This window comes from Microtus oregoni, unplaced genomic scaffold (genome assembly GCF_018167655.1).
Source record: "Microtus oregoni isolate MIOR12 unplaced genomic scaffold, Mior012 000003F_ref0000135, whole genome shotgun sequence".
Classification (NCBI taxonomy): domain Eukaryota; kingdom Metazoa; phylum Chordata; class Mammalia; order Rodentia; family Cricetidae; genus Microtus; species Microtus oregoni.
Window position 1 is genome coordinate 63,413,088 of NW_024543062.1, and position 12,048 is coordinate 63,425,135.

Consider the following 12,048-nt stretch of genomic DNA (forward strand, 5'->3'; position numbering starts at 1 on the left):
CAGCCTCTCAGCAACAGCAACAATAACAACCAATGAACCTGAAGCTTCCTTTTAACCCTCAGAAGGACTTAGAAGGTCTTTGAGACGCAAGTTGGTTTGCAGCCCCAGAGCCAGTGTCTGGGCTCGGAACTGGAGAGGCTGGAGCACCGTCTCCCTGCAGGTCGGGCTGGCATGAGTTTCCGTGCAGATGGGAATGCAGCCCATGCTCCTCCGCCCGCCCAGCTGCTCGGTGTCCTTAGCTCAGTGAGGTCGGACTACCTGGAAGCTGCACACCTGCTCCGTGCATGCCTCTCTACATTTCTGCATTTCCTTCTTGGGAACCTGAATTGGGAGGAGGTCCCCTCTTCTTCAATTATTCTGCCTCTGGCCCTCTAACTGTAGCATCATAGGCGAATGCTAGGAAGCCACAGCCCCCCTAGGGCACCTGGGCTACCCCTCCCGTTGCCCACAGGAAGCCCTGTCCCTGTTCTTCAGTGCTAGAGCCAGGAGAAAGGGCAACCCATGGAGCCGGCCCCAGCTCACCCCGCGTCTCTGCCACAGCGTTGAGTTGGAACCAAGGACTTCCTTCTCAGAGGGATGGTAGCAGCAGGGTGGCTGGTGGCTCCTCTGAGGCTGAACTGGGGACCGAGCTTCCAAAAAGATGTTGAAGTTTCGGGCTGATCGACGGGTCAGGTAGGGATTTCCTCTGTGGACCACGAACCTAGTGAAATCAGAGCCGGCGGAGTTGGTTGCTCATCCTGTTTGAATTTAGGGCTTGGCAGTAAGGGGTCTTCTGGAGATGACCATGACCTGAGAGGATAGTAGTTAGGTCAGTGCATACTGCATTGCAGTGCCTGTAGAGGGAAAGCTATTTTGAAATTGTTAGCAGCGGGTGGAAAGAGGGCATTGTTTGTAGGATTGCTGGGTAGGAGGCTCAGTGCAGGGAGAGGTGTGCCATGCCCTGGAAAACTGAGCTGGGCAACAGCGGACTCCTTCTGTGTGTGGCTGTCTGAACTACTGCCTGCAGGGTGCTCCCAGGAACACAGAACAGAAGGAGCTTGGAGGGTTAGGGTGGGTGGGAAGCACATAGGCATTCCATACATAGAGCAAAGCAGAGAATTTGACATTTTAAGGACCTTCATTGTCCCAGATTGCTGCCCTCAGAGCCAAAACCAGAGGACGAGAGTAGCAGGCAGGTGCTCTTACTTGCAAAGATTCCCTGTGATCAGATCTTTGTAAGATTTAGGAAGGAGGAGGGACCATAGAACTAGAAGGTGGTTACCAATGTGCTGAGCTTAAACTCAGGCCTGGACACTGGTCAGGTTTTAGGTCCAGCTCAAGCTACAAACTCCAGGTATCCTAAGAGGCTGGAGCCATCGCCTGCATACCTGACTTTAATCTGAACAGCACTGGCTGGCATAGAAGAAAACACCCTTTGGTATTACCTTTAGCTCCAGCTGACATCCTGAAGGCTGGGATATAGCCTGGAGCAGCGGGAGAGGGTGGAAGGGACCAAACTAGGCACACTTTGCTCAGGCGTTGGCTGGGCTGAGGTTGGTTGAGCTGAGTGCCAGCTCTTTGCTGTGAATGTGTTTAAGTGCCTTAACAGTCTCTGTTTCCATGCCTGTTCTCATGGTTAACTGGGGCCTGGGCTGGGCTCTCCAGGTATTTCTGAAGAGGTGTCAGGGAGGAGGGCCTTTAAACTCATATCGCCCCTGTGGGTTAGACACTGCCACATTCTCACCAAGTGTTCCCCACTTATCAAAGCCATGCTCCCTGCTGCTTTCCTTCCGAATGTTCCCTGAGAGCTCACCCAGGAGCTGGCTTGACATCCTGTCAGCCAGAGGCACCTTCTCCTGCCGCTCTGTCTGCCTCGTTCCCAGTCCCTGGGATTTGCTCCCCCAGCTTCCTAGCAGGCTCCCTGCACAACACCCAACCCCACTCTTGGCTACAGCAGCCCTTAATTAGGTACAAGTGTTAGGCCAGCACTGACCTTGCTGCTTGACAGATCCTGGGGGTTCTGCGATGCCCAGCAGCCTCTCAATAGGAGACTACGGTCTCCAAGTGTGCTTGAGTCCCAGCCCAAAGCTCCATCATGGAGTTTCTCAATTTCAGGGGTACATTTGAAGAAAGAGACGGAGCTTAGAGCAGGAGGGGAGTCCAAGGTCACAAGGGAGTTCCTCCAGCAAATTATGAGCAAGCATTTTCTGTGTGGAGCTCTGGCAGGCGCCGTCTCTGAGAAGGAAGCTGCTGCATGAGATCTCGACTGTGTCAAACTCAGGCTTGGAAAGCCCCGACTCACCCTCCCTCCCGTCCCCAAGGTGGCCACTGAATGCATGGAGTCTAGCTTTCTGACAGCCTGAGCTCTCCAACAGGAAGTTAATAGTAAACCAGGGAGAGGTGACTAGGCTTCAGTCTCTCCCTGACTCCACCCACCTGCATCTTCCTGACCCCGGGGCAACAGAGCCACAGCTCTTTCCAGGGCCTGTCATCCTTTGGGTTATGACTCTGTCCTCCCCAGCTGATGGCAGCTCTCTCCCCTCTTTTTTCTCTGCAGCCACAATGAAAGACGCAACACATTTCGACACCCAGTGACTGGCCAGGTCCCAGAGGAGAACAAAAAGTTTGACTTGAAAACGTAAGTTCCCTGCTTCTTGTCTTCTTTCTTTGCCACTACTGTCCTGATGCACTAAGTGTAGGCTCAGCAGGGCATGAAGGAGGAGATGTTTGGGTTCCTCACCTCAGCTTCAAGGACCAGAAACCTCTGGGCCACATCTTTTGACAACTTCCCACACTGTTCCCAAGTTCTGGTAGAGAGCAAGTTGGTGTTTCCCATAGGTGGAGCTGAAGGAATTGAGAAGCCTGCTTTTAGCTTGGGATAGCCCCTGGGAGCCCCTGAAGGTAGCGCAGGGGAATCTGATGTAATCAAAGATCTAAATGCACACGCTTCAATTGGAATCCTGCCTCACTGAAAGAGGATAATTCAGAGACCACTGAGCTTTTGTGCCTTTAGTCAATGAATTTTCCCTCCTCTGGGATCAAATACATAGCTTTATGTTTGTTGAACCTTTAAAGTAGAAGGCCACAGGCCTAGTGGTACACGCCTGTAATCCCAGCTTCTTGGGAGCCTGAAGCTAGAGTGTCTTGATTTCAAGGCCAAGCTGGGCTGTGTAGTAAGACTGTGTTTCAAAATAAGATAAAAGTAACTGGTAGTCTATTATCTTAGAGTCTAGAGTTTTAAACAAACACAGACAGGAGAAAGCCACATGGGGTGGCACCAGTTTATAATCCTAGAATTTGGTTCACAGAGGCAGGAGGATCAAGAGTTCAAGATCATCCTCAGCTACATAGTGAGCTTGAGGCCAGTCTTTAAAAAAACACCAAACCAGCTAAGCAGTGGTGTTGTATGCCTTTGATCCCAGCTCTTGGAGGCAGAGACAGGCGGATCTCTGTGAGTTCAAGGCCAGCCTGGTCTACAGAACAAATTCTGTGACAGCCAGAGCTACACAGCGAGCCCCTGTCTTGAAAAACCAAACCAACCAAACAAAATAAAACAACCAAAAAAACCCAAGCCGAATCCATAAATGAACAGAGAAGAAAAGGGAGATTATCCGAGAAGAACCAAAGGAGCCCCTGGGATGACCTGTGAGCTGCACCTCAGGCTGGGACTTTGTGCTGATGTTGGGACAGTGGGAGGCAGGACAGGGCTGGTGCTTTCCATTGCTTCTTGGCTCTGACTAGTTTCCTTCTGTCGTTGACTTGAATTCAGATCAGCCTTGGACATGTCCAACAAAACAGGTGGGAAACGTTCTGCTACCCTCAACAGTGACATCTCCAACCACAACATGGTGTCAGAGGTTCCTCCAGAGCGGCCCAACATCCGGGTGAGTCCAGTCCTCTAGGCAAGCTGCCAGGCAGGACATGCTGTCAGTAAGGAGGGTCTCAGGATCTCCAAAAAAGTCCTTGCCTGCCCAGCACATCTGTAGGCTCCAGTGGGCAGGCCAGGAGGTACAGGAACACAGTGCAGAGTGGAAGGGAAGCCCAGACAAGCACCTCACAGAGATGGGACTCCACGCATGGGTTCTCTACCTCAATCCTACTAGTATTTGAGACTTTGTGGACGGGGTTTCCAGAAGTGTAGGCTGTCAAGCAGCTCTGAGCTCTGCCTGTTAGGACAGGACCTCCTCTCCTTTTGTCATGGCCAAACATGTCTGCAACTGTTCAGTGTCCTCTGGGCACAAAATCTCCCTCTCCTAAGGACCACTGATCTCAGGGGACAGCAAAAGAGCCTCCTGTGAAAGATGACCTCGTCTGGGGGGTCAGCATGGGAGGAGGAAGAAAGGGAACCCTGGGAAGAAGCCATCCATTGAGAAGGGGGTGGAATGTGACATTTGGGTTCAGTGACTGTGGAACTCAGAGACACCGACAAGCAGTTTGAGAGGCGTGATGAGCACAGAAGGCTGAGAGGGGAGGGGAGAGGAGATGTAGAAATGCAAGGAAACCGCGAACAGAGCAACCCCAAGGGAAACCGAGAAGAGAGCAGCCCCAGACTGCAGGGTGCTCACGCACAGCACGCTCCCCACACCCAGTATGTGTGTCTCTGTGTGCACAAGCTAGCAAGGGTGCCCTGGAAACAAAATTGCACAAGTCACAAAATCTGAAAAGTATATTAACTTACATAAAATGAACAAAGATGAAGAGCAGAGCTGCATATTCATAGACGCTGCAGTAGCACAAGTGTATAGCCGCGAGCAGAAGACCGATTTGAGGTCAGTGGCTGCCTTTGGGGAGGAGAAGGTAACAAGACTGAGAAAGCCTCAAAGGGACGCCTAGCTCTACTTGCCTTTTCTTATGGGGGGACTGACAGAAAGAAATGGTTAGAATGATATTCCCTGCTTTTCTGAAACACTTGAAACAGTTCAGACAGGGGTTTTTAGTCTTCATGTGTGAGAAGAAATGCGGTATGGGGTACACACAACAATGGGTGTGTGAGGAGTGTGTGTATGGGGTACACGCAACAGTGGGTGTGTGAGGATTGTGTGTATGGGGTACACGCGACAGTGGGTGTGTGAGGAGTGTGTGTATGGGGTACACGCAACAGTGGGTGTGTGAGGATTGTGTGTATGGGGTACACGCAACAGTGGGTGTGTGAGGATTGTGTGTATGGGGTACACGCAACAGTGGGTGTGTGAGGATTGTGTGTATGGGGTACACACGACAGTGGGTGTGTGAGGAGTGTGTGTATGGGGTACACGCAACAGTGGGTGTGTGAGGATTGTGTGTATGGGGTACACGCAACAGTGGGTGTGTGAGGATTGTGTGTATGGGGTACACGCGACAGTGGGTGTGTGAGGGAGTGTGTGTATGGGGTACACGCAACAGTGGGTGTGTGAGGAGTGTGTGTATGGGTTACACGCAACAGTGGGTGTGTGAGGATGTGTATGCTGTACATGCAACAGTGGGTGGATGCATGTGTCTGCGGACCCTAGAGATGTCACATGTCATCTTCATGTGCTTTTTCAAACCTGATTTTTTAAGGCAGAGTCTCTCACTGAACCTGGAAATCATTGAAGTCTCGGGGACCTTTCTGTCCCTTCCTCTTTACTGCTGAGATTACAGGCTCCCACAGAATCCACCTTTTAAATGCATATCTATTTATAAATATGTTATATATATTAAGCTACTATACATAAATATATATTCTGTTAACGATGTATGTCTATGTCTGTGTGATATGTACTCATGTGTGAGGGTACCTGAGACAGTTTTATAGTGTGTGGGGAGGCTGTTCTAGACTTCACAGGCTAAGTCTGAAGTTGGTGGAAGAGGGAGCACAGGAAGATGGGGAAGAGGCAGACATAGGGCCTGTGTACTAACACCACAGAAAGCGGGTTATAGACGTAGCCACACATTGCAGACCTGGCCTTCTGTGCTGTGCGGAGAAATTTCAGTTCTCCTACGTGATGATCACTACTGAGAAAATTAAATGTTTTTAGTATGCGAGCATGCGAGCGTGTGTGTGTGCTCACACATGCACGTGTATGTGGTATGTGTGTGATAGAAACCGGGGTCTTCTATATGCTAGGCAAGAGCAAGTGCTTTTCTCCCGAGACCGTGGGTCAGAAGCATCGTCCTTGGCTAGGCGAGTGATGCTTCTTTCAAAGGCAAAGGCAGTGATGAAAGCAGCATTTTCTAGTAAAAGGGTGTGAAATTGAGGAAGTGCACATCCTATAACTACAGTTTCCTCTGTGCACTGGGTGTGCAGAGCGTGGTTGTAAGAATAGGGGAAAGGTTGGAGGGTGGGGAGACTCGGGAAAGTGTTTTGAGGGGAAAATGGAGTTGCCATTAGGGTCTCATCCTAACCGGGGTTGGGGACTGGAGGTTTGTGGTGACCTCCTGTGTATGCAGTGTGACCCCCACCCCCACCCCCTACAACAGTGCTTTAATTCCTGGAGAGTTCAGAGAAGACCTGAGTGATTTGTTTAATTTGGAATATGAGTTTCAGGAAGGATGGAGCAGAAAGCCAGCAGGTGGGGTTTTGAGTCTGACTTGGATCCAGCAGAGAAGGAAGGGCTGAGGAGCTGAGCCTCTGGGTGAAGGAGAACAGCTGGTAGAGCTAAGGATTGGGGGGAAGAAAGATCCAAAGATGAAGTGTTGTGATGGGAAAATGTTCCTGTAGGATTGAAGGTGCTGGGGGTGAGGTGAGTTGGGTGCTAGCAGGAGCTGGAAGGCAGTCACAAGAGTAGCTGGATTCTCCATGCACGGTCTGGAGTTGAGACCATGGTCATACAAAAGGTCATCGCATGGGCTGTCCTCAAGAGTAGTGAGAGCTCCCATGGTGACTGCAAGTCTTCTGGTGAAGAGGATGACTGACACATTAGCCCTTAGACTAAAACAACAATGAACAAACCAGACACAGCAGTCTGCTCCAGGATCAGACGCTGAGGAGAAGGAAGGGTTAAGCTGAGAGATGAGCAGAGTGCTCAAGGGAGACACTGTCATTGCCAGACACAGGAGGAGTGAAGTGTCCTCGTGGCAGTGACACGTGGGGACACTGTCTACCCTCCCAGCTCTGAGGACTGTCTGGTGTGAGACAGGGACAGGATGCAGACGGGATGATGTGGGGAAGTTGTGTGCATGCCAGAAGCCTGTGCAAGAGGTGGTGGTAAGGAGAAGCAGGCCAAAGAAAGAGCAAACTGGGGCCCACTGGATGCTCGGAGTCAGGGAGGCGCTTGCTGCCAAGCCCAATGACCTGGGTTTGATCCCAGAGACCTAATGACTGCCGATGGGTCTCTAACTTCCAGACTCACCAAGGCGTGCACGTGCCCCCCACAAAGTAAATAAATATAAAAGAGAACTTGGAAGAACAAACTCAGAAATCTTTGTTTTCCTCCCAGAAGAAAAGACAAAAGATTTGCAACAGCTAGTGTGTTGAAACTCTTGTTTGAGATCAGAAGAGCCAAAGAATTAAAGGGCCAGGCCCTTGAGTTAGAGAGGATCAAAGCCTCACAACCAGACCCCTAGCAGGAGGGTGCCAGGGGCCCACTGAAGGGATATGCCCTTTAGCAAGGACCACTCCCTTGCCAACAGAGCTATAAGGGGAGAGGGGAGTTGGACTAACTGCTGCCTTTGCCCCTCCAGGCGACTCGAACTTCCCGCAAAGCCATTGCCTTTGGTAAGCGCTCACACTCCATGAAGCGGAACCCCAATGCGCCTGTCACCAAGGCCGGCTGGCTCTTCAAACAGGTGAGACCACCCTGCTGCATTGCCTACAGTAACCAGCACTTTCTTCATGGCCTTGAGTCTTCTCTACTCTCAGCAGCCCATGTCCTCTTTGGTGTGTTTTCCTGTTGTCTCTGAGCGTCTCCCAGTTGTATAAAGATTCTGAGAAATTGAAAACCTCCCCAAAGTTAGTGTCAAGTTTGGGGATCCAAAATGAGATTCCTTAGGGGTAGATGCAATGACTTTGAAATATGCCAGGTCAGTAATCTGATCAGAGCACAGGGCACGTTCCCTACGCGTCCCCTTGCTGAGTGGGGGTGGGGTAGCTTCAGGTACTGGAGTTTACCACCTTTCCCTGGATGGACACTGCTGTATTCTTGTCTTTTCTTCTCACTCACTCTGGGGTACCTTTTGCCCCCTTTATCCTCCCCAAGGGAGGTCCAGAGCCTCAGAACGACAGAACCGGAAAGTCACGGGCAATAATCTGATGTCAGTTCCCAGCATCTGGGATCTCAAGGGAGTTTTGCTGCCACGTGCTAGTGGCGGGGCCGCTGCAGCTGAAGCCCAGTGTCCTTGTAACCAGTGCAGTGCTGGCTGCATCTGCCTCCTCTTCCGCACCAGCTCATGGCCTGCCCGTCTGTCTGTGTGTGTGTCCTACAGGCCAGCTCCGGGGTGAAGCAGTGGAACAAGCGCTGGTTTGTCCTGGTCGATCGCTGCCTCTTTTACTACAAAGGTGAGTAACCCAGCACTGCCCAGGCAGGGGGAGCCGTGGACCACTCTGCCTCTTCCTGCCTGGCTGTTGGGCTCTGCTTCCGGAGCTCTCAGGAGCTCCCTGGCAAGCGGGTCTCTGCAGGCAGGATCCTAGCAACAGCAGGGTGTGGCAAAGGACGTCACAGCACAATTCTCAGATTCAGTCACTGCTCATTCAGTTCCTAGCCATGAATATTTATCCGGGAGGCAACAGTTCTGGCTCCCGACTGATAATACAGCAGGTGAACAGGGCAGACCTTGGGGTGGTGAGATGCCTGGGCGAGGGGAGGAAAAAGACAAGGAGAAGGAGGGCACTAGTTACTGCTTGTAAGTCGCCTCCTAATGGAGGCTGGTGTTGATTTTCCTCCAGGCCCCACAGAATTTGCAATCTGATCTGGCATCTCAGACTCTTAACATTTTGTTTACTGTGAAGCCTACAGCACTAAAAGCTGGGCAGCTGGGAAGATGTTCGGGCAATACTGGATAAACAAATAGTTCTGGCCTCTGACCTCTCTGTCACCCCCACATTCACGTGAGGCTCCCCTGTCCCCACACAAGAGGACAAAGATCTGATGAGCTCTGGCACAGCCTCTTCCAGAAAGTTAAAGTGTAGACAGCAACATGTGTCAGGGTGAGCACAGGCGACCCAAGCAAGGGCTAAGGACAATAGCGGTGACATCATATCAGGCTGCTGCAGTGGGAGGGGGTGGGTGGGAGGGATGAGAAGAGAGGTTGAGATGCTCTCCAAGCAAGGGAGGCTGTGCGCTTCGCTCATTTACCTGCAGGTTGAAGCAGCCCTGCTTTCTTCCGGCCTCCCGAGAGCAGTGGGTGAATGTTTAACTTCAGTGAACACATGTTGTACCAGCTCACCCTCTGCTCCGGAGCTGCTCTTGCTTACTTGTAGCCACACAGGGCCTATGGATACAGGGACAGAGGAAAGTCTAGAACTAAGGGATAAGAAATTTCCTTGCCCTAGAACCAGTCTCTGAGGAGAGGAGCAGGGCGTACCAAAGAATTCTCCTGAGCCACAGAGGGACGGTCTCAGGATACCCCATATTTATCGATTTTCTGTGGCTGGGTAATTGATAAAGGAGAGAGGTTTGTTCTGGCCTTTGGATTTGGAGGCTAGGAGGTATGAGAGCTCAGTGCCAGCATGATTAGCTTTGGGGCGGTGCTAGGGGGACATCTGGGCTGCTTTGGCGCATGCACGTCAGAAAGCAGAAGGTCAAGCGGAAACGTGGGAAAACATAGAACAACTTTGCTTTCTAGCACCCTGCTCTGGAGAAGCCCCCTCTGAGATGGGCATGTCAGCTGGGCATACTTTTAATCCCAGCTCTCAGTAAGCAGAGGCAGGTGGATCTCAGTGAGGTCTCTGGACCAGTTAGGGGTAGGGATACATAAGTGAGACCTGTCTCAAAAAAGAAAAACAAAAAAAAATGGGCACACCTTGCTCTTGATGATCTCCCCACTGTTGTGTGGGAATCAAATTTCAGCAGGTGAGGGCACGGACCAACTGGCCATAGCCAAACACGGCACCTCCTGACCTATATTCAGCCATCTGGATGGTGACAGCTTCGGTTTCCCCAGAGACAGTCCTGGGGTTCCACTCCAACCCCCCCCCCCTTTTTTCTGACTTAGCCATTTCCCATGGTGCTATAGGAAGGACTGGACAGAGAAGCTGAAAAACAGACCTGTTGTCTCATGAGTATGACCAGAGAAGCAGACTCGGGGAGTCTGTAATCTAAAATAATTTCTTCTGCGTGGAAAACAACTAGATGGTTTTCAGGGACTATGGCCTAGGAAACAAAGAGAAATACTGGGGAAAATAAGAAGGGCTTGCCATGCCTCATAGAAGTCCCACACCTGTCCCGCAGAATATTTCCGCCCTTTCTGGTCTCCTTTGGACAGCTGGGACACTGGCTAGGCAATCCTTCAGGATTCAGGATGAATTGTGTAGTAGCCTGATCCTGGGATGCACAGCTAGACTCTTGCAGCACCTGCCTTCCTGTTAAGGTCGGGGGCCTTAATGGCATCCATAGCAAAGTAAGACCACTTACATAGACCACTGGGGCCTAGAAGGACCTCAGAAAGAGTTACCCTCAAGCAGGTTTGGTGGTTCACAGCTGCAGTGCCATCACTGGAGATGCCAAGGCAGGGGAGCCATTATTAGCACAAGGCCAGTCTGTACATAGTAAATCCAAGGTCATACAGGGCCTCATCTCAAAACAAAAACACCCAAAGCATTACCCAAAGGAGTCACTACCTCCATCCTGCCCCCTTCTCTGTGTGTTGCTGTTGAAATTGTCCTGCTTATCAGGATAGGGCAGATAAGATAGGGGTAAAGGATGCTGGCTTTGGAGTTAGGCTTCCCACATTTTAAGACTGATTTCACTTTTCACGGTTAAGGAAACTGGACAAATCACTTAGCATCTCACTTGACAATGAGGGAATAGTAAAGCCTCTTAGGGCAAATAGGAGTGTTGGGTCTAATAAGGTATTGAACCAGTCAGACTCAAAATGAATACATGGACTACTCGTTGATGTTTATCCGAGTAAGGTTGTAGAACTCCTTACCCTTCCTTCTGCTTCAGCACCATTGGCTCACATGCCTGAGCACGTGCAAACACACACGCGTGTGTGCGCACACGCATGCACACACCTGTGCCTCTGTTTCCCTGACAGATGAGAAGGAGGAGAGCATCCTGGGCAGCATCCCCCTGTTGAGCTTCCGGGTTGCAGCCGTGCAGCCCTCGGACAACATCAGCCGGAAGCACACATTTAAGGTCAGCTGGACTTCCCCTTCTAGGCAGGGAAAGGAGGGAGTCTGCTCTTTTAGAACTTGGGACTGGTGCAGGCTAAAGAGCATGTCCCTTAGAAGCCCCTGCGTGGTGGCAGAGAAGGGAGCAGGCAGTGACCCCTAGACTCCTCTGGATGCCTCGGAGGGAAAGCGAGGCCATGCTGGGACTCCCTTTTCTTCTGGTGTGTGTGGGGGGGGGGGGGGGGAATGGCACAGGTGAGCAGACAGAACTGCGCCTCTGTGATACCGTGCTGTTCACCAGGACGAAAATTATGTCCTGAGCCTTTTGGACCTTCTGCCTAGCAGCCTACCCCCTCCCCCACTACAGAGCAGAGCTCTGGTGGGCGGGGTTCGTTCTGAAGTCTTTTCTGAATAGGTTTTCTTTCTACTTGGAGCCTAGGGATATGGAGGCACTCCCCCTATCCCCCCAGGCAAACTTACTCAAATTTTCATCTTTAGAGAATATTGGGAGTTGAATTTGTTTTAATCTTGAGTTACAAACCTTATGGAGATAGCATTACCCCGGCCCTGTGGTCCTGGGGATGGAACCCAGGGCCTTGTGGATGCTGAGCAAGTGTCCTGTCATGGAGATGCACCCTTGGCCATGCAGACGACAATTTGAGAGGACAAGTGCACAGGAAAATGGGACTCGCCTCCTGTTCAGTGTCCCTTCTCAGAACCCCTGGGGCACCTACTCAGCAAAGCTGCGCCTGCAGCTGGCTCCTCCGAGGCCGGTATTTTTCCACGTTTAAAAATTCATGACCCATTAAAAACTATAAAAATCCCATGCCCTTTGTGTT

General features: G+C 51.2%; 1 protein-coding gene across 21 annotated transcripts in view; it reads left to right on the forward strand.

The window, feature by feature from the left end:
- Plekha6 (pleckstrin homology domain containing A6) overlaps positions 1-12,048 on the forward strand; it is a 141,347-nt gene that overhangs the window by 93,054 nt on the left and 36,245 nt on the right. For all 21 annotated transcript variants that reach the window (XR_005974043.1, XM_041648627.1, XM_041648630.1 and 18 more), the window contains 5 exons: positions 2,537-2,617; positions 3,749-3,863; positions 7,621-7,725; positions 8,362-8,434; positions 11,134-11,234. Coding sequence is in view for 20 of the 21 variants with exons in the window: in XM_041648627.1 (XP_041504561.1) it covers positions 2,537-2,617; positions 3,749-3,863; positions 7,621-7,725; positions 8,362-8,434; positions 11,134-11,234 (475 nt within the window). In the remaining variant the exon portion in view is untranslated. The remainder of the gene's footprint in view (positions 1-2,536; positions 2,618-3,748; positions 3,864-7,620; positions 7,726-8,361; positions 8,435-11,133; positions 11,235-12,048) is intronic.